Source organism: Macrobrachium rosenbergii, chromosome 45, assembly GCF_040412425.1.
Source record: "Macrobrachium rosenbergii isolate ZJJX-2024 chromosome 45, ASM4041242v1, whole genome shotgun sequence".
Classification (NCBI taxonomy): Eukaryota; Metazoa; Arthropoda; class Malacostraca; order Decapoda; family Palaemonidae; genus Macrobrachium; species Macrobrachium rosenbergii.
Window position 1 is genome coordinate 25822235 of NC_089785.1, and position 20027 is coordinate 25842261.

Consider the following 20027-nt stretch of genomic DNA (forward strand, 5'->3'; position numbering starts at 1 on the left):
CCCCAAAGTACATAGCTACTGAAACATTTTAACCAAATGAAAACTACATGAAACAATTGTTTGAAAAATATACAACTTTATTTACATTGCAACTTACTAGACATTATATTTATATAACAACAGAAGACGAAAAATTGACGTTATGACATTCCTCAACCTGCCGTTTCAACTCGTCTGCGCTGTACCCCACAACACTCTTCAGGTCCAGCACGAACTTGTAAACAAACCTCTTGCCGTAGACTTTCGATATCATGTCCCCTTCGTAGTAGTACCTGGAAAACTTATTGTCTTTAATACAAAATTTCCTGTACTAAACTGACAGGTGTGTGAGTTTTGTAAATCTAGTTTTGTGTAAAAATGTATGGAAAGCAGAAAGAGTAAATTCAAAGATATCACAGCACGCAAAGTTTTACCTCAAAGCTCTAGATAGTTTCTCGTAATTCATCCTTGGCTTGTTCTTCCGCTGGCCCCAAAGACTTGCGACAACTTCAGGCTGGTGCAGCCTGAATTCGCCGTCGTTTCCGTACCAGGAAATAATTGGATATAACTGAAACAGAATTCCTCAAAGTTAGTTGCATATAATGTTAATGGTACTCTCCATTTTTCAAGTTAACTTATGCTCTGAAATCAGTACAATAGGCAGGCTATTCTATTTGCCTTCAGAAGTACAGCAATCATTCCTTGTGTAAATAAATAAAGTTCTGTCAAACACTTAAGATTGCTAGGGTGAGGTGAATAAGGAATTCCTGTGCTGACAAATATCTCATTATGATAAAAGTTTTGGTTTAGAAGAACTCACTCAAGTGAAATCTTTCTAAGGTACAGTCATGTGTTTAAAAGTGGCATTAAAAGATTTGACTTTGGATAATTTCATATCCATGGAAACTTTTTTTCTTTTCATCAAAACAAAGAGAAGTGTCATCATTTTAAACCTGTGCTGCCAAACCTAGTTTCCATGACACATTGTTGGCACAGAACATTTAACTGAAAGGTCAGCGGAAACAACGTGGCAAGCGACGGTTCTCAGGCAAAACCATAAACAAGGAATTCACATTAAGGGAAAGATTTAAATGGCTAAATAGATCAGGCAGCGCTGCTTTTTTCTATACCTGCGCTGCCTTTTCTATACCTTTTTGAATACCTAGCCACACCCTAGCAATCTTAGGAGTATTTTACACAATATATTAACCACCATCTCCAAACCTTTGGTGTAGTGAGCAGCTCCAAAAGAAATTGCCACAACTGAATCTGCTGGGAGCTTGTGCTCCCTCCCTCGCCACTTTCACTGTTTTCGGCTTTCCCCGGCACGTCTTTGGTGACTTTTTCTAGGGAACTCTTTGCCTACGTAAAGAAAAAATACAGTAAAATGCTGTAGCCATTGCAGGAATACAGTGGTTCCTTCATTCACTAAATAGGACAGTGATGTCTTGTTATCATCATGAAAAGTTGCCTCAGTGAGATAAATCTTGACAGGCATGTCGGTGTACGTTAAGCCCACTGCTTACAGGTACATGAAATGATTTGGAAAAATACAGATGGCTAGTGATTAGTACAGGGCTAATCAAACCAGTGATTAAACGATCCAATCCAATCCTAGCCATACTGAAGACAAATTTGTTTTAACTAGATGATATGTCCACACTCAAAATACCTGGACTGCGTCGGTTTTGATGAACGACATGCTCGAGTTGCTCTTGGGTGGCGCAGGCTTCGGTACAGCAGAATTTGGATCGCACACCACGGCTGGGGAAAAGATTACAGTATAGAACGGTTTGAGGCAGTATTTAACGACGACAGTCACCAATAGAAGAATTACGAGTGTTTAGTCTATTTATCTGGTCACTGTCCCTCCTTTAAAAATCAATCCCTTCCCTATGCAGTATTAAAATGGTATTTCCTGCGAGGCAAAGACCACTGGAAGTGTAGCAAGGTGGACAATCTAGGTACATAGTTATACAAGAACTAATCCGCGAACAATTGATACGCTCATATCATAGCTATGATATAAGATCTTGAAATTACACCAAAAAAAAAGTACTGTATTCTGTAACATTAAACCAATGAATAACTGTCATTATGTTTCACAAAAAAGCAAAAAGGGAGGCCCTTAATCCTCACCAACTACATTCGTCCGGCGGAGAAGTTCAAAGTGCATGTAGAACATGTCTGCGGGATCTTCCGGGACAAGTTTTTGGAATTCTGTCTGACCTAAAGAAAACAGCTCTTTCCCAGTCCTGTTCCAGCACGTGCTGTTGACGTTGATTCCCTGCAGACCGAACTGATAAATGGCCCACAGAAGCCAGTGCCGCACGTGAGCTGCTGACCACTCGTGGGGATCTGAGAGATGGAATGGAGTATAAAATTTAGGTCGGAGGCCAAGCGCTGGGGCCTGTGACGTCGCCCGGCGCTGAAAGGGAAACTGAAACAGTTGTTGGGAGAAGTTGGAGAATAAAATTATTTGATAAGTGAAGGTAGTTGCAATGCAACCGAAATCTAAAACTAACATTTTATGTTTGCAAATGCTAAGCACAGTGTTTAGCTACACATCCTAACTGTGGGAATGTTAAGTAGTATATTATTGAACGTTAAGTAGTATATTATTATAAGTGAACACTAAGAAAAAGAAACCTTAAAATAAAAGTCTCGGAAAAAGAATTACAGTATCGTCCATCAAGAAATGTCATAAGACTGACAAAAAACTACAATTCTCACGCGTTCAAATTTCTGTAATTTACACCGAGCCGGCAATTTCAAAACTTACAAAATAAACTATAATACTATAAATCTTACCCTGGGGAATTTTCAAAACACGCTGCAGTTCTTTGAATGTCGGACACACAATCCAGCGCATGGTCTTCAAAATCTTGTTTGGTTTCCCATCATCACTGCCACTTGTCTTCTTCTCTGGGCTTGCCATGTCCTCGGGCTTCGGAATGGGAGAGGATTCTGCTGTACGACAAAGAAAATTTTATTATTGCTAGTATCAAAATTGCTTAACTAGACCACCATAACAAATTTCTTAATGTATTTGTATTGCCAAATGATCCGATCTTAAATAAGAGCCTAGAATTCTAAACCCGCAGGGTTAATCCAAAGTGTTTCTTCCTGTTTGTTAAAACTAAATCCAATTTCACGGATCACAACTCTGCAGGAATTCAGTTATTGGATAAATTAAATGCTGAACATTACAAATCCATTCCTCTGTTATGCAATGGAATTATAATAAAAGAACTTGTAATGGAATCCTAGTTCATTCCTGTACATCTGATGACTGACTTCTTTACCAATAAAGACAGAAAATGGATGTGCAGCCCAACAATGAAAGGGTAAACATGACATATATAAATTATAAATTTAAACAGGAGGCTCCTATATACCCAGAGAGTGCCTCGGTGATCTGAGGACAACACTAAACTATGAAACCCACCTCAAATGAGCACAAAATATAAGCACAGGTGAAACTGTAGCACGTAGTTATAACATCGCAAAGTGAATGAGTATTCAGTAACTATAAGGTTCAACTTACACACATGATAATATGGACTGACAGACCTACAGTTCAACTTTATGCATTACTATAGTCACCTTCATTTGATTTCAAGACGTCAAGAATGTCGATGTAACCTCTGGAGTCTTCGATGTCCTCCTTCACTGCAAACTGTATCTGTACAGTTCCACTGCTCGTTCCACACTGTTTCTGCAGGGTATCGTCATCTCCAAGCTTGAAAGGAAAGTTCATTACCAAACTGAGTGCCAGGCTACCATCAAGGTGGTAAATTGTAATTGCACAAGTGTCTATGTAAGGCAATTGGGAATTTTACATTGACCTTCGGTATTTTTTAGATAAAAGATTGAAAGACAAGGAATATTATGTAACCATGCATGAAGCCAAAAAGAGTAGTCCAGTGCTGAAACAATAAACAGGAAGAGAATGTATAAATAAATGTCAATTTCAATTCATCCATTCAAGGTATGTATTGTTTGAACATAAACTGTTCAGTGCAATATTCTATTTAGTTTTCTTTCCACACCAACCTACAACAAATCGGACACTGCAACTCACCTCCATTTCGGAAAGAACTAAGATACGACAATCTTGCAGGTCTAGATTGAACGCCTCTTCGGCGCGGGATTTGAAGGTCCCCATGGTTTCGCTAATGTCCATGTCGATGGCATAGATCTGCATTGCTTCACTGAAAAAATTATATAAAGTTAGCTTTACTGAGTGTTTTTATTTTCATATTACCTGTATTCCAGTGATAAAAACACATTCTTCAGGTTTGTCTTGAATGGTTAAGAAAAAACCCACTGTATAAAACCAAGTGTAAATAAACAAAAATATAAAACTGGAGCTTTTGACCTTCACTAAGGTCTTCTTCAGTGGCTTTTTTTATAACCATTTCATATATTTTATTAATATTTCATAAAAGTTGTATATAAAAAAACATTCTTCACACTGCAAGAACAACTCGCTTGTGTTAAAATGAAAAAAACCGAAAACCCTAGTTTTTACGACTCGGAATCAACATAATCGCCGCGTAAGTTAAGACGACTCTCACCAACTATCGGCTTGTAAGTCCGACGACATGTCCTCCTGCTCGCTTATTCCCTCCGCGCTGTCGCACTTGTTCTCGCCATCTGCCGCTGCGTTCTGGGAAGCTCCGAGAAACATCTCTTCCAAGCTGCCTATCCCGTTGAGCCCCGAGGCCGCCATTTTGCCATGCCAGAGCTGCGAAACATTAGAATGTATTTATATATAATGTATAATAATATATAAAATATATATATGAATATATAATCATACAATTAACAGACCAATGCAGTAGAATTTTCACTCTTCCTGACCTAACCTGGCCAAGGGGGGGGCTTTCCCCCTCCTGAACCCCCCCCAAAGTAAGCCAATGCTGCAAAATGTTAAAAGATATATAAAATATATAACAGCCTATATCATATAAATATATAATCATACAATTAAACAGACCAATGCAGTAAAATTTTCACTCTCCCTACCCTAACCTTGCCGAGGGGGGGGGCCTTTCCCCCTCCTGAACGCCCCCAAAGTAAGCCACTGTTGCGAAATGTTAAAAAATATAAACAATATATAATAATCCATATAATATAAATATATAATCATACAATTAAACAGACCATTGCAGTAAAATTTTCACTCTCCCTACCCTAACCTAGCCAGGGGCGGGGGCTACGCCCATCAGGCACCCCCTTCCCCTGGAATCCCCCCCACCCGAAAGTAAGCCATATTATATATAAATTTAAATTAAATCTCAGCAGTTCTATACATATTCTTCATATTCTTAATATAGATTAGGATAGACAAATCCAGTCTAGCCTGATTATACAGCCCTATGATACGAGTCCAGCCAAGGTAACAAAACATATATATTGCCTGATAATTACTATATTATGCCATTATAGATTGAATTTGGTGAATTTCGGTTTTATTTGATTGAATTTTGTGCCCAAATTTGCAATAAATATTGTCAAAATACGACTCTCACCAAGCGGCTCAAGGTTGCCACGATGAACGATGTAAACAAAAATAGTTCAATGCAAATGTCAATTATTATTTTTAATAATGTCGATTATACCTAGATATGAATGATTTAATTGAATTAAATTACTAAATTGAGATATTATATAGCTAAATATTTAAAAATAGAGGTAATTATAATTAAAAAATCGGTAATTATCCCTCGTTCCATTGAAATGAAGAGGTTGTAGATAGCCACACTTGTGCACTGATGGTAGCGCTAGCGTCGCCATGACAGTTCATGCACATTTATTTATGTCGAATGGCATTCTATTGGTTATTCATTGAATAACGTAGTGTTGTATACTCAAATTCCAAATCTCCATTTTACATTTAAATAACATTTTACTATATTCATTTTCTTGGATGTCTTAAATATCCTTGCGTCGCGCTTTTAATTGCAAGGTATATCAGAAAAGATATTCTATTACTGCCTCAGTAGGTTATCAATGGAGTTCCACGTGAATCTATCTCTTGTAAAATTTGCCCCCATGTGTCTTGTGACTTTCCCCAGTTAATCATTTTGTAGACTTAGGTAAATTACATAATTATGTATTGTGTAAGTATTTTTAATGTAGGCCTATTTATAGTAATGTCTTATTTTCAATTAATGCCTGAGTTTTCCTTGTTTGACCTAATTTAAAAATCCAGTTCTGTGTCAGTTTCCCCCCTAAAATCTTTAGTCTTGTTTATTGTTTTTATCAATAGGATTTGCTGACATATTTTGGTCGTGATTGAAATCTATCTCTCGGTTCCTGGTTCCTGATAACTCACTCACTTACATAGTCTTGTACATTATATTTTTTTTTATATATTCCTTCTTTTTATATTACACTGAATCAGTCTAAATCCAGTTTTTCTTCTTCTGCTGAATTTCCCTCTAGAGAAGTATTTACTAATAAGGCAATTTCGTTTCCACTTGGCTTGAAAGTGTTAAAACTCTGATTATATATGATTCAGAGTGTGTGTTATTATATTTTTCGTAGAGTTTTCATGGCAAAATTTCACCTCAAAGATCTTGTATCGTTTTTGTTTATATTTTTATTTGCAATTCGTTCATTTACAAACTGAGCATAGCCTCTTTACAGGTAAATAACCAGACTATATTTGCTTATGATATTTCGATATTACATCCCATATTTTTCAACTTTCCACCTATTCTAAACAAACTACGATTTCTAGCACTCATATATAATAATATATAATAGCTGTTCTTTGTCTAAAATTAGTGATTTTATACATAGGAATATTCTCCCTAATTATTAAAAGAAATATATCACTATCTCCTTTCCACTAAGTGCATTGTATCCAATACCCAAAATGATACTGGAGGTATCCAAAACAATACTTCCTTCATCATGTTGTATACCACAACATGATCTTCCATTGCCACATATGCTGTGATGTGCATTTTTATTTGCATTCATCATCACCATTTGCTAAGCCCAGCTGTAAATGAATACCAGCGTCTCCTGGGATAAAAAGAAATGGTGTAGTACTAGCATCTCCACCCCTAAAAGAATTGGCTGGGAAACCAGACGGCTGTATATTTCATGAACCATTTCCTCAAGTGGGGAAACCATGTGCATGTGTGTGTGTGTGTACATTTGTACGTGAGTACATCACACATGTTCCAATTCCTTACGTATAAATGAAAGTAGAGTTTGATAATGAAATATGGAAAGATATCCCCTGCAAGGCAATGATAATAAGCAGTTTTTTCAACCTTATACATGCAACAGCATCCTCGTTCCTCCTCCCCCCCTCCCCCCACCTCTCCACCTCTCCTGCCAGCTAATCGTGGATGCTGGCATTACATAATACTGTCTGCTCCACGAAGGTCAAAATCATCCACATTTATTTGGCTCTCCATTGCTATATTTAGATTAATAAGTGTACTCACTCGCAGATGAGTGAATTTAACAGATCTCGGCAACTCTTGGTGCAATTTAGTATTACATAATAGCTTACGGCACGTCAAAATCCTACACGTTTATTTTGCTCCGTATCGCGATATTTGGAGTAATGAACGTATCAAGTCATAAATAAATGAAGTTTAAAGTATTTGAGTAACTCTTAGTGCAATTTAGAGTAAGATATCAACCCAATCAAGGCGAAAAACGGCGAAAATAAAGAAAGAGAAATCCAGGCCGGGGTCCTGGACTCCCTCCCGATCGGGGGAAGAACTTGGGGTCACAAAAGTAGAAAAGCGTAAAATAAACGAATTTTAAAGTATTTTATAAGGTTATAGTGCAATTTATGGTTAGATATCAACCCATCCTATCGGAAAAAACGACGAAAATAACGAAAGAAAGCGAGAAATCCGTTCCAAGGTCCCGGATTCCTTCGCCGACCGGGGGAAGAAGAAGAAGAAGAAGAGAGAGGATCTCCCGACATTGTTTACATTCGGGTGATCACAGCAGAGAGGAAAAGGTCCGAAGAGTTTTCCTCCCAATTTCGTTCTCGCTCTCGACTCGGAAGTGGAAGCGGAAGAAGCCCCGGGGTTTTTTTTTCCAAGGGGAAATGTCGGCGGTCAGCGAGGAGAATGTCCAGAAGGCTGAAGAACTCAAGAACGAAGCCAACGAGTATTTCAAAAGTGAGTTTTTTTTTTTTTTTGCCTGATTCCTCATTCGAGCCGGTGGGTGGGTGGGGGGAGGGTGAGTGGGTTTTTTTTTGGGGGGGGATGTAGGTTTCGTATCTTTATAGGTTTTTTATTTTAATTTTTTTTACTACTATAGAAGCCAACGAGTTTTCAAAAGTGAGTTTTTTTTCTGATTCCTTATTCGGGCCGGTGGGTGGGGGAGGGAGGGAGCGAGTGTGGGTGGGTTTTTATTTTTTCGGGGGATGTAGGTTTCGTCTCTTTATAGGTTGGTATTTTCTTAATTTTTTTGCCTACGAGTATTTCAAAAGTGAGTTTTTTTTTTCATTCGACCCGGTGGGTAGGGAAGGGAGAGGGCGAGTGTGGGTGGGTTTTTATTTTTAGGGGGGCTGTAGGTTTCGTCTCTGTAGGTTTTTATTTTCGAAATTTTTTTCACTACAAGGAGAGGCCAACGGGTATTTCAAAAGTGAGTTTTTTTTTATTCGACCCATTGGGTAGGGGAGGGAGGGAGCGAGTGTGGGTGGGTTTTTATTTTTGGGAAGCTGTAGATGTTGTCTCTTTATAAGTTTTTTATTTTCTTTATTGTTTTACTGCTACTAGGAGAGGCCAACGAGTATTTCAAAAGTGAGTTTTTTTTTTTCATATCGAGCCCGTGGGTGGGTTTATATTTTGGGGAGGTCCCCATAGGCTCTAGATCTCATCTCATCATATAGGTTTTTTTTAGTATTTTTTTTAGTTTATAGCCTATTTTTTTTTTTTTTACTCTCCTTCCTCCTTGTAAGTGACGGTAATGAGTATTTCAAAGGCGAGTTTTTGTTATTCTTATAAATGGATGGGTTTGGGAGAACAAAGTAAGATCTCCGCATCTCTTATTGCCTTGGAAATTGACTTTTTCTATAGTATTTTGGTTGCTTATCAAGACTTTACCTTTATTTTTTGTCGGTCGACTGTAATTAACCTGTAATTAACCTCAGAATTGATTACATTTGTGTATGCGGGCCATTTTGGAATGCTAATGCACATGCACAGTGTTATAGAGGAGCTTTTGGTAAAAAATGGAATTTCCTTCACCGTGCCCCCCCCTCCCCTCCCCCGGCTAAGTAACACAGCCTACTAGGTTAGGTTAGGTTAGGGTACGTTAGGTTAGTATGGTTCCTTTTATAATGCGTTTCCTTAGCCAATCCCCTCTTGAGCATATGGCTCCCTGATGCCTCTTGAATTCGCGGAACCGTTCCGTCCTGTCCGCGCAGAGCTGTTACTGAGAAATATCTTGGGTTTTTATTTTGGGGAGGGGGAAGGCTTTAGATCTCATCACTTCATACAGGTTTTTTCCTTTACTTTTTTTAACTCGTTCATCGTAGGCAAGGCTAATGAGTATTTCTTCTCTTTCTAAGCTGGTGGGAGGGATTTTATTTTTGGGGTGGGGTTTTTTTGGGGAGGTGGAGTGAGACTGGAGATTATGTCTCTTCATGGAGATTATTTTATTTATTTTGTCTTTTTAAATTTTTCTTAATCCCCTTTCATGTGTTTAGGCGAGGATTAACCTACTAATCCTGACGCTGGATTAGGAATGGATTAATTCCCCATTATTGAAGGGATTTAATTTATTCTTATTTTAAGAACTCAGGATGTAGCCTAGGCTAGGCTAGGCTAGTCATTCGTGAGCTGTAAGTCATTCATAAGGTTACCTCATAGTCTTGCCAGATGGAGGGGATTATTTTACTTCAAACCATTATTGTACTTTCCCTAAGTTAGGTTAGGTGCGGTCGGTTAGGCCGTTTGCGAATGAAACAAAGATCAGAAACTTCCAAGGCACACCTTAAAACATAGGGAATTGCTATTATCAAGTCCAAAATATGATACAGTAATGGTTTGATGTAAAATTTTGCACATAGTCATGACAAAGCGAGTAGGCTAGGCAGTATAGGTTTACTGTTGCCAAGATATTAAATATCACGGCAACAGTAAAAGTGCAGTAGATTTCAGTATTTTCGTTTATGTTTTAACATTCATTCCCATGGGGCTGGTACTACACCCAGTGCTCATGGGGATGGTTGTATTATTACTTTTTGTTGGTTTTTCCATGCTTGTAAGTGTAAATGAAAGAAAATAAGTTTACTACTGTGTTTGAAATCTCAAGGTATTTTCACAAAGGCTGTACTTCTGTCAAAAGTTTAACAGTGTTGGTTGTACAGTCACCACAAAAAAAATAGGTACGGTACACACACGTAAGTAGACAGCATTTGATAGATGAGTTATTCATTATTTGTCTTAAAAATGGCACAGTATTAACTTTTGTATTTGTAATATTATAAAAAGAAGCTATTTTTATATAACAAGCTGTTACCCTATCGCTGTAGTCACTGATTTTAATAAGCAATAAAACCGATAAGTCTTATTGTGCCTGGTAAATCGGGAGCTAAAACTGGCATCCTTCCTTACAGAGCAACAGTATGACAAGGCAATAGAACTCTACACGTCCGCGATAGAGCTGAACGACTCGGTAGCAATATATTACGGAAACCGCAGTTTCGCCTATTTGAAAACGGAGTGCTTCGGATATGCCCTCCAGGATGCGTCGAAAGCCCTCGAACTGGACAAGACATACGTCAAGGGCTACTACAGAAGAGCATCAGCTTACATGTCTTTAGGGAAATTCAAACTAGCTCTCAAGGACTATGAGACGGTAAGTACCGTCCGTCTGTAAGGGTGTACGGTATGCAGATTTGTATGGTAATGTCTTGACTCGTTCATTCTGTCTTGTTTCAGATTTGACTTGTAAGTAAAGCCTGGGATATTAGTTGCAAGTGTGTCGTAAAAGTGTCTATCAATTTTGTTCTGTTATTATGCCCTTAAGCGTATCTTACACATTTCTCTTGTTATAACCCAATTGTTACATGTTTTAAATTTTAATTAAAGTTACAATGCTGTACTGTCGGCAATACTGAAGGTTGTTTGCAGTCCTTAATTGCAACCACTTTTTAGCCTTTTACTTCACCTCAGCTCCCACATTCTTTATTCCATCTTGCTGTCCAACGACTCGAACGCCCTGTGTTCACTGTCATAAGTGTTGAATGGCTGAAAGTTCCCCAGTGCTTGGCTTTATAGCCAAATTTACATAAATCAATTAATTAGTCCACCTTGTAACATTTCGTCTTTTAAATTTTGAATACTGCATTAGCATTAGTGACAGAATATTCGTTTGTTCCAGTACAAATACAAACCTTCGGTCTTGACTTACGGATTTAGCTCTCGGACGCAAGCCAAATCCCTATGTAAAGACCTCCAGGTTTGTATTGTTGGAAAACTACAAATTACTTTCAAAATTTGCTATTTTGGTAAAGACATTCCAAGTAGTTTTCGCGTGTCCACATAATTTCCGTACCTGTCCATTTCAGGTCACAAAAACTCGCCCGAACGACAGGGACGCCAAGGTCAAGTACAATGAGTGTCAGAAGGTCGTGAAGATGCTCATGTTCCAGAAGGCTATAGCCGTCGACGACGACAAGAAGTCCGTCGCGGAGTCGATCAACTTGGAGGCTATGGGTATGTTATTATTGTTATTATTATTATTATTATTATTATTATTATTATTATTATTTATTCAGAAGAGGGGACCTTTTCATATGGAACAAGCCCCCAGAGGCCATTGGCTAGAACTTCCAGCTTCCAAAGAATATGGTGTTCATTAGGAAAAGGGAAAGGGAAGTACATTAAGAAGAGATCTCGCTCATTAAAAGAGAAAAAATAAATTAATAAGTAGATAAAAATGTATTAAAATGCTAGAAAAATAGTATTAGGGTAGTAATGCATAGCATCTTCGCTTGAACTTCTGAAGAAGTTCCAATTGCACGACACCCTCTGGGAAGCTCTTCCGCAGTCCAACGGTGTGAGGAACAAAGGACCTCTTGAACTGAGAAGTTCTGTCGTATCTCCCACACCTTGGTCAGCCACCAAGATGCTACAGTACTTTTACCACAGTACCGTAGCGTCTTACTTGTAATCCCATCATGTCTTAATGCCTCTCCATCATTCTAGTTTGAGATTGTTCCCTGTACTTCCAGTACACTCAGGTTCTGACTATTCATCAAGATTTTCACTGCATTCTCTTCTAAACCCCTTACAGTTCCTCTGTATTCACTCGTGAAAAGAATAATTTTTTCTCAAGGTATTTCATCAGATTTACGCATAGGTTAAATGTGAAAAGAATAATTTTTTCTCGAGGTATTTAGTCAGATTTACACATAGGTTTTAGGCTTATCACATTTTTTTTTTATGTTTAAACCGTGTTCATTGTCTTGTATACCAGTACGTGATCATCTTGTATATATGGACATTCTTATACGTACATCTCCAATCTTTTCTCATAGTTACAGTTCACAAATGGCTCATAGGCCTACCCGATAGGCTTTTGTTTTCTGGTTAAGTCAGTGACAGCTGCAGTTCGCCTTGCACTGAGTACTTCATTTATGAAAGCGTAGGTTGGTATCCTAGGAAAAATTAAAATTAGGTTTTAAAATATTTCATAGATTCTACAATTGATGCTAATGTATATCTTAACCCACAGTTATCGAAGATGATTATGAAGGACCTAGATTAGAGGATGGCAAAGTGACAGAGCAGTTTATGAAAGATTTGATGGAACATTACAAAGCTCAGAAGAAGCTGCACCGACAATATGCATACAAGGTAAGCTTGATTCGACCATAAATGCATAAGGTTTTCCATGGTGAGCTTCAAGCATTATAGCTCAATTAATGAATATTCAGATGATCAGACATTTTTACGACGTGTACCCACAGATTCTTCTCGACGTCAAAGACCACCTCATGAAACAGCCCACGTTAGTGGACGTCAAAATCCCGGACGACTCCAAGTTCACGGTGTGCGGGGACATCCACGGGCAGTATTACGATCTAATGAACATATTCCAGCTTAACGGACTACCTTCCACCACGAATCCTTACCTCTTCAACGGGGACTTCGTCGACAGAGGGTCATTTTCGGTCGAGTGCATTTTCGTCTTATTTGGTTACAAACTCCTCTATCCCGACCATTTCTTCATGTCTCGAGGTAATGCCTGAAGGTTTGCGCTCATTTAGAGTGACTAAGTAGTATATTAAGTTGGTCACCAGTGGATATGCCGTATACTAGAAGTTCATCCAATCTAAGTGACTTCATTTGTTCCTGTGAAGAGGCAAGCCTTTTATGGGCTGAAATTTAAAGTTAGGGTCCGTCTTAAGTCGCAACTCAGGAACATATCTCCACCTTAACTCAGGGACTGCCTACTTTAAAAATCTGTCATATTTGGAAGTGTCCTATCCATATATAATGCAAGTAGATTGAGATGTTCATTGTTTTCTGACAGAATCTAAATATTGTCAGCTAATAACAACATTTAGTTGTTCAGATTCCTTATCTTGCCTCTGTTCTCATGTAAAATTTAAGAGTATAGTCAATCGTATCTTTATAAAAATGTTTACAAAGTCGTGAACCTTCTTTTGTTTTCCAGGGAACCACGAAAGTGTGACAATGAACCAGATGTACGGATTTGAAGGAGAAGTCAAGGCCAAATACACCGCGCAGATGGCGGAGCTCTTCACAGAAGTGTACAACTGGCTGCCGCTCTGTCATTGTCTAAATAACAAGGTTCTGGTGAGTGATGTGATTTGTTGTTGCCATAATACGTTCGAAGTGTGCCGGCTGAATGCTAGCATTAATCGTTGTTAATTCCTTGAGGGTACAACGCTTGATTGATTAGAACTTCTGAATGCAGATTTTTGTTGAGTGTGCATTTAACAGAAAAGTGTTGTTAACTTATTGTAATTGTTATTATTCAGTTTATCCTTTTTTTTTTTTTTTTTTTGATAAATTTGGTAACTATAAACGGCCCAGAAAAGTAAAAATGACTCGAGTCAGTGTTGATAATGATACCGTACTCGTAATCGCATTTTCAGCTAGCATTAGTACTTAATACAACCGGAAGTTTCTATGAACTCGCATCAGGATTAAAAAAATGTAAGAACTAGACAATTTTACTATTCTGACGTTGTTTTATTTAAGCGGTGTAACTGCGATTGAGTGATTTCACTTAACGTTTCTTTTCAGGTGATGCATGGAGGATTATTCAGCGGAGACGACGTAACTTTAGAAGATATACGAAAGACAGATAGGAATAGGCAGCCTCCAGAAGAGGGTAGGTCCTGCGTGTTACGCTTATGCTTGCTCTGCGCTCTATTGTTTTTCTCGTTTTATTTTATTGTACGTACGATGTTGAAAAACTGATACTGCCATTCGTGAGGTATTTACGCACTTATGTTCTATATTACTTAGCTTTTCCCTGAGTTAAATTAACGTGGAGGAAGAACAGCAATGTCAAAAAGTTTGTGGCTTGTAGAGAATAATTAGAAAGTTTTTTTGGTTGACAAATTGTCATGGTAGTCTTCAAACCTGTTTTTCAACTGTGTCTTAGTACTTTTCTGGTGTCATGAAAATTTTACCAATTTCCGCTGAAACAGTGCTCACCTCTCGGTGCAAGTCTAATCTCTCAGGTCTTCTGGCCCTGGCCAGCAGTAGACTTGTCGCTTTTAGTTTTTGCTTTGCAGTCTGTGTGTTCCAATAGTCGTTTCTTTTTCTCCAGGCATAATGTGCGAGTTATTGTGGAGCGACCCCATGCCATCCATGGGCCGGGCACCTAGCAAACGTGGCGTGGGCATCCAGTTCGGACCCGACATAACCAAGAAGTTCCTAGACAGAAATAACTTGGAGTACGTCATACGCTCGCACGAAGTCAAGGCAGAGGGCTTCGAAGTCGCCCACGATGGCAAATGCATTACGGTGTTCTCTGCACCGAATTACTGGTGAGTTTCGGTGTTTACCACCTGCTGTCCGTGTGTTGAAGGAGCCACGATGAACGTAGATGCCAAATTCATTCTCTGATGTTATCGGGTTTCCCCTTTAGAACCTCAAAAGTTCAAGTGAAAACAGCTTACCTTGTACGTTCATAATTCAGTTACATTTTTATCTGTAAGGTGCTGTATCATACTCTTGTCGTTGGAATTGTGAGTTGAGGGTTTTTCTCATTTTTATCTTACGTTTCAGTGATACGATGGGGAACTTGGGCTCTTTTATAACGATGACGGGTAAAGACTTAAAACCGAAGTACACAACTTACGAGGCTGTGGTAAGTGGAAGTTTCTGTCGTGCAATAGCTGATTTATATACTGCATTTATAAGTGTGGACTTATTTGACTTATTTTATAGTCATGATAATGATAAAATGACAAAATATATTGATAAGATTTTAGACAATAATGTGGGAAGCTAGGAAAAGCACAGGAAAACATAAAATTCTAGTTAAGAATCTAGTAGAATTCAGAAGAGAGTAAAAGAAGAAACTAGCGCTACATGTATAAATCAACAGCATTTGCAGAATAATGTTGATAGTCCCAGGCCAGTTGCTGTAGTACTCGAAAGTAGGTAGCACTTTACTGTAGTCTTTGAACTTTTCCAATTAGCAATAGAAGCTCTCTGTCTGGGACAAACATGTCACTGGAGAGTCAGGAAGTTGGGGGGCGCTGTTACGCAGCTTGTTTTAGCCCTACGTTGATTTTGTGTTCTCTTTTCTTTCACCACAGCCACATCCTCCGGTGAAGCCAATGGCGTACGCAAATTCGATTCTAAGCCTGTTTAGTTAAAGATGTCGTCGTCTAGTCAACGGAAGAGCCACACCAGACTGTACTCTTGTGGCATGCTGCTGTCTAGTTATCGGGTTGCAAAAGGCATTGAACCAAGAGTGGAACACATCTGACAGGGGAAGCTTTCCCCAGTTATACACTCGCTCGTCCCCCCAACCCCCTCCCGCATCCAGTCCCCTGCGCGGGACGGTGTCTGTCTCTCTCTTTACGGATCTCAAAATTTGATAAGAATCATAGCTCTGAGAAGTGTGCCTTTTTAAATAAGTAAAGCTAAGTACAATAACCTTATCATAGACTTTAATGTACACTCGACACATGGAGAATATTTTTAACGTTAGCAGAGACTCTGACTTTTCGAATGGTAGACTCTCGATATTGGGTACGTTTCGCCGGAGACATTTTTTTTTACCTTGCCGAAGAAAGCTATCTCGCTCTGTAATATAGACTCGGCTTGACCTTGGTTTCGGAGTTGTTGAAAATTAGGGAGAAGTGGAGATAGGATGGTAGTCGTGTAAAATTCGTATGTACTGTACCTTATGGTGAGTTCCCCCCCCTGTTGAATACCGTATATCATTCGATGTGAATTAGGAAGAGCTTTAATCATCATCACAAAATAACATAGTTGAGGTGCCGAGGCTGCCCGTCGCTCTGCGAAGGTGCCCGGCGTCTGACCAGCCTACCCAATAATGCCACGTAGAGCAGAAGATCGAACTTCCTAGAAGACACTCGTCCATTCCCGTAATTCTGTACTCCATCTTGTTTGGCAGTGTTGCAGTCTGGAACACTGGTTGAAGGTTATAAACGGAATATCAGCACAGATATTCTCTCTCTCTCTCTCTCTCTCTCTCTCTCTCTCTCTCTCTCTCTCTCTCTCTCTCTCTCTCTCTCTCTCTCTCTCTCTCTCAGAGATAGTACCCTCCTTTGTTCCTGTCGTGTGGAATTCTTTTAACGCTGCCGGATTTTCCATATGCAAATTAGGTTTAAGTGTAAGTTGAACTCAAGCTTCATCCCCTCATTCTTTCTCAGCTAGAACCGAAGGGCTGCTTTAAGATCGGAACAATGATCTCAGCCGAAATAATCAGCGCCATTCGGAAGACTCACATTAGCTGCCCTCTTAGGAAGACTCACATTAACTGCCCTCTTAGGAAGACTCACGTTAACCGCCCTCGTAGGATGTTTATAAAACCACTCTTGTTATAGTCTCTACAAACCGGAAGTTACAACTGCGTTTTATCTCAGTTAATTATTGTACGATGCATGGCGACCTTTTCCATGCGGATGTAAAAGATGACTTATTTTAAGTTAAGACTTGTGTTTCCTTTTTTTTTTTTATTTTGTGAAAGTCCTTCGACCTCGACAATTGTGTATAGTAATTGTTGTAAATGAGTTTTCAAGTTATCTGCAGCTGGTGGTTAAATTCATTTTAACGGACACTTTGAAGTCGATATGAATAGGTTCTTTAATTTTCTGGTGCTCGTTGCAATGTTACGTCCGATCTCACCCAGACCATTGCTACTACAAAACAAGTTTTGTGGTGCTGTGGCTTTCCTTTTGTCAAAAAATATCGGCGGTTCACCTTAGGAGCCAGTCCTGATGGCTGCAGTTTCTATGCTAGTAAGAAATGGTGTGTACTGTAATGTTGTCCGTTAACTACTGAACTGACATTTAGCATACATAAGTTTATGGGTTTCCTCTTGTGACTGTCCTGACTCCCATGGCTGAGATGATAATATAATTGCAGCCTCCTCGTTTTATTAAGTCGCATCTAGCTGTGAACTGTGTACAGTATGTCTGCTGTTGGATTGAGTTTTCCTTTGCCCAGACATCCTTGGGTTATAGGGATACCTACCTGCCATATTTGTGTTGTTTTGATGTTTTCGTTGAATCTTTGTGTTAGCCTCAAGCTTTTTGAAGTGATTCCAGTGCGTTCTCCTCTTGATCTCTTTGCTTTTGGTACGAAAGAAGTACGAACGATCTCCTCTGAGCCTCCTTCCGTTTGTCAGACGTCCCCCTTTGTTTCAGCAAAGAGCAGCCATCCCTTGACGTCATTTTTGAAGCCTGTGGTTGCATTTGTTTAACCCCATACTTCGGGTCACGTTTCATCCCCCTCACCGCTCATATCAGAGTGCGGCTGCTTCGAAGGAGCCACCCCCTTTTCGAATCATATCAACAACCGTGGTTGTCGTCGTCGGAGCAACCGAACGGAGATCACGTCAATGCAGAGTGAATTTTCGTGTATACTAGACTTAAGGAAAGCGTGCGTTATCAGCGCCCTTGCTTGTATTATCCTCAATGCAGGTGCTCTCTATTATATCCAAGTATTACTTTTTTTTTTTCTTCAATAAACAATGAAGTGGATAGGACAATAAGGTTGAATTTTGTGCATCGTTCATGAAATTACCTCAGTTTCTCTCTCTCTCTCTCTCTCTCTCTCTCTCTCTTTCAGGACCCAGTTGGGAATGTATTTTGATTTCCCTCCATTTAGTCATGGGGAGGCGTGCATTGACTTATTTCTACGTAATGCATTTTTTTTTTTTTTACTCTTACCGTTTACGTCGTACCAGTTCCCTCTCGTTCTTGTGTTTCTGAGGCAGCGGGAAAGAAGAAGGACTCCACCCGCCCGGAACGACGGGAGTTCACTCTTGTGTATGTGAGCTTGTCCCAAGCTCGGATCTATTTTATAAATTTTACTGTAAGATTAAACATTTAACTTTCAGTGAAGAGCATTTTGTAGGTTAAATGCCAATTTTTTTATAGTTTACAGATAGAAAATAAACTTAAGTGATTATGGACGAGAGACTGTTGTTTTTATTTACAGGCTTCCTTAGTGGGTCGCGTTTTCGGTTGCGTTTATCGAGGAGGTTGTGTTAACCACAAAACTGACAGGTGAGGGTTTGTTGGAGAGCCCCCAATTTTGAGCCAACAATGATATTAAATCGGCCGTTAGCTGATCCAGAAAATATGGGGCAGCCACCAATTTTCATATACATATACATATAAATTATCTTTTTCACAAAATCTGATTATTTCTATAATAGATTTAACATTTTTTCCCATTTTTATATTTCTCATTTATGTTATCTAAACCTTCAATATTATTATTTTGTCATTATTTTTCATGGGGGGCCCCACATCCCCAGGTGGCCCCCTGCCTGGATCAGCTAGTGAAATCGGCCGGAACCTGAATACATAGCACTTCAGTTTAACATACTTTTGGGGGGGTCAGCCATTTAAGTTCCTTTTACTGTACACCTGTTCATATTCTCTTTCAAACTATCTAACTTTCCACCATCTAACAATTGTTCCAAAATTATTTTCAGTGCAGAGTGACCTCATAGGTCAAAGCACCTGACTTTTGGCCTAAATTGTATGTTCCAATTCCAATCTGAATATGTTTTGGTTATACGAATCAATTACGGATTCTGGAGTTACAACCGACATGGTGGTTGAACCAGTTCTCCTTTACAGAATCGAAGTTTGGAGCTGAAAATAAAGGAGCTAAAGCGAATGAAATTGATGATTTGCTTAACTTACAACAAATTAGAGGAATAGAAGGGGTGACAAACGAAGAGATAGTAAGCTGAAGGGTAGAATGGTTTGGTCCTGCGGAGAGAATGGACTATGATGAAAAAAATGTTAAGAAGACCTAGAAGGCTCTTTTTAGATATGGTCTAGGGGGGAAGTGTTGGAAATTGCCATTAAAACTGAGAGCTTGATATTGTAACAGGCCATGCCCTGCCCGTGGTCACCCCGAGATCAATCCCGGTGTGGGAAAAGTGGGGTGCTTGATTTCATTTCATGAGTATTCTGTTGCGTTCTGTCTTGAGGCCGGAATTATGTACCTGGTGGCTTGTTGAGTGCTGTGGGTTGCATAAAGCATTATATATAATATATATATATATATATATATATATATATATATATATATATATATATATATATATATATATAATATATATATATATAATATATATATATATATATATATATATATGTGTGTGTGTGTGTGTGTGTGTGGTTTAAGACATTATCATAATGGTTGCTCGTTGTTGCAACACATTTACAGCACTGCTGTGTATTTTATTACCAATTCATACACTTCGTCCTAACATCTAGAAAGAATAAAAAAATATAAAATAGAATGAGAGATAGTGCGTGAGAGAGAGAGAGAGAGAGCAAGAAG

At 38.9% G+C, this 20027-nt stretch overlaps 2 protein-coding genes across 3 annotated transcripts; one reads left to right on the forward strand and one right to left on the reverse strand.

Annotated features, from left to right (window-relative positions):
- Positions 1-59: 59 nt before the first annotated feature.
- LOC136829810 (DNA-binding protein Ets97D-like) lies at positions 60-5626 on the reverse strand. 2 transcript variants are annotated; one of them, XM_067088761.1, is made up of 10 exons: positions 5517-5626; positions 4560-4729; positions 4064-4193; positions 3586-3721; positions 2791-2946; positions 2119-2337; positions 1652-1743; positions 1204-1341; positions 414-547; positions 60-272 (listed from the first exon to the last, which is right to left on the reverse strand). In XM_067088761.1, exons 2-10 carry the CDS (start codon positions 4712-4714, stop codon positions 110-112), a joined length of 1323 nt encoding a protein of 440 aa, XP_066944862.1. In that variant the 5' UTR covers positions 4715-4729; positions 5517-5626; the 3' UTR covers positions 60-109. The 2 variants fall into 2 exon arrangements, with proteins under 2 accessions (XP_066944862.1, XP_066944861.1); XM_067088760.1 differs by having other exon boundaries at positions 2791-2949.
- Positions 5627-7909: 2283 nt separating this feature from the next.
- Positions 7910-18641, forward strand: PpD3 (protein phosphatase D3). The gene is made up of 10 exons (XM_067088762.1): positions 7910-8144; positions 10592-10833; positions 11546-11693; positions 12715-12836; positions 12950-13220; positions 13660-13802; positions 14256-14343; positions 14788-15007; positions 15249-15330; positions 15785-18641. Exons 1-10 carry the CDS (start codon positions 8072-8074, stop codon positions 15842-15844), a joined length of 1449 nt encoding a protein of 482 aa, XP_066944863.1. The 5' UTR covers positions 7910-8071; the 3' UTR covers positions 15845-18641.
- Positions 18642-20027: the final 1386 nt, after the last annotated feature.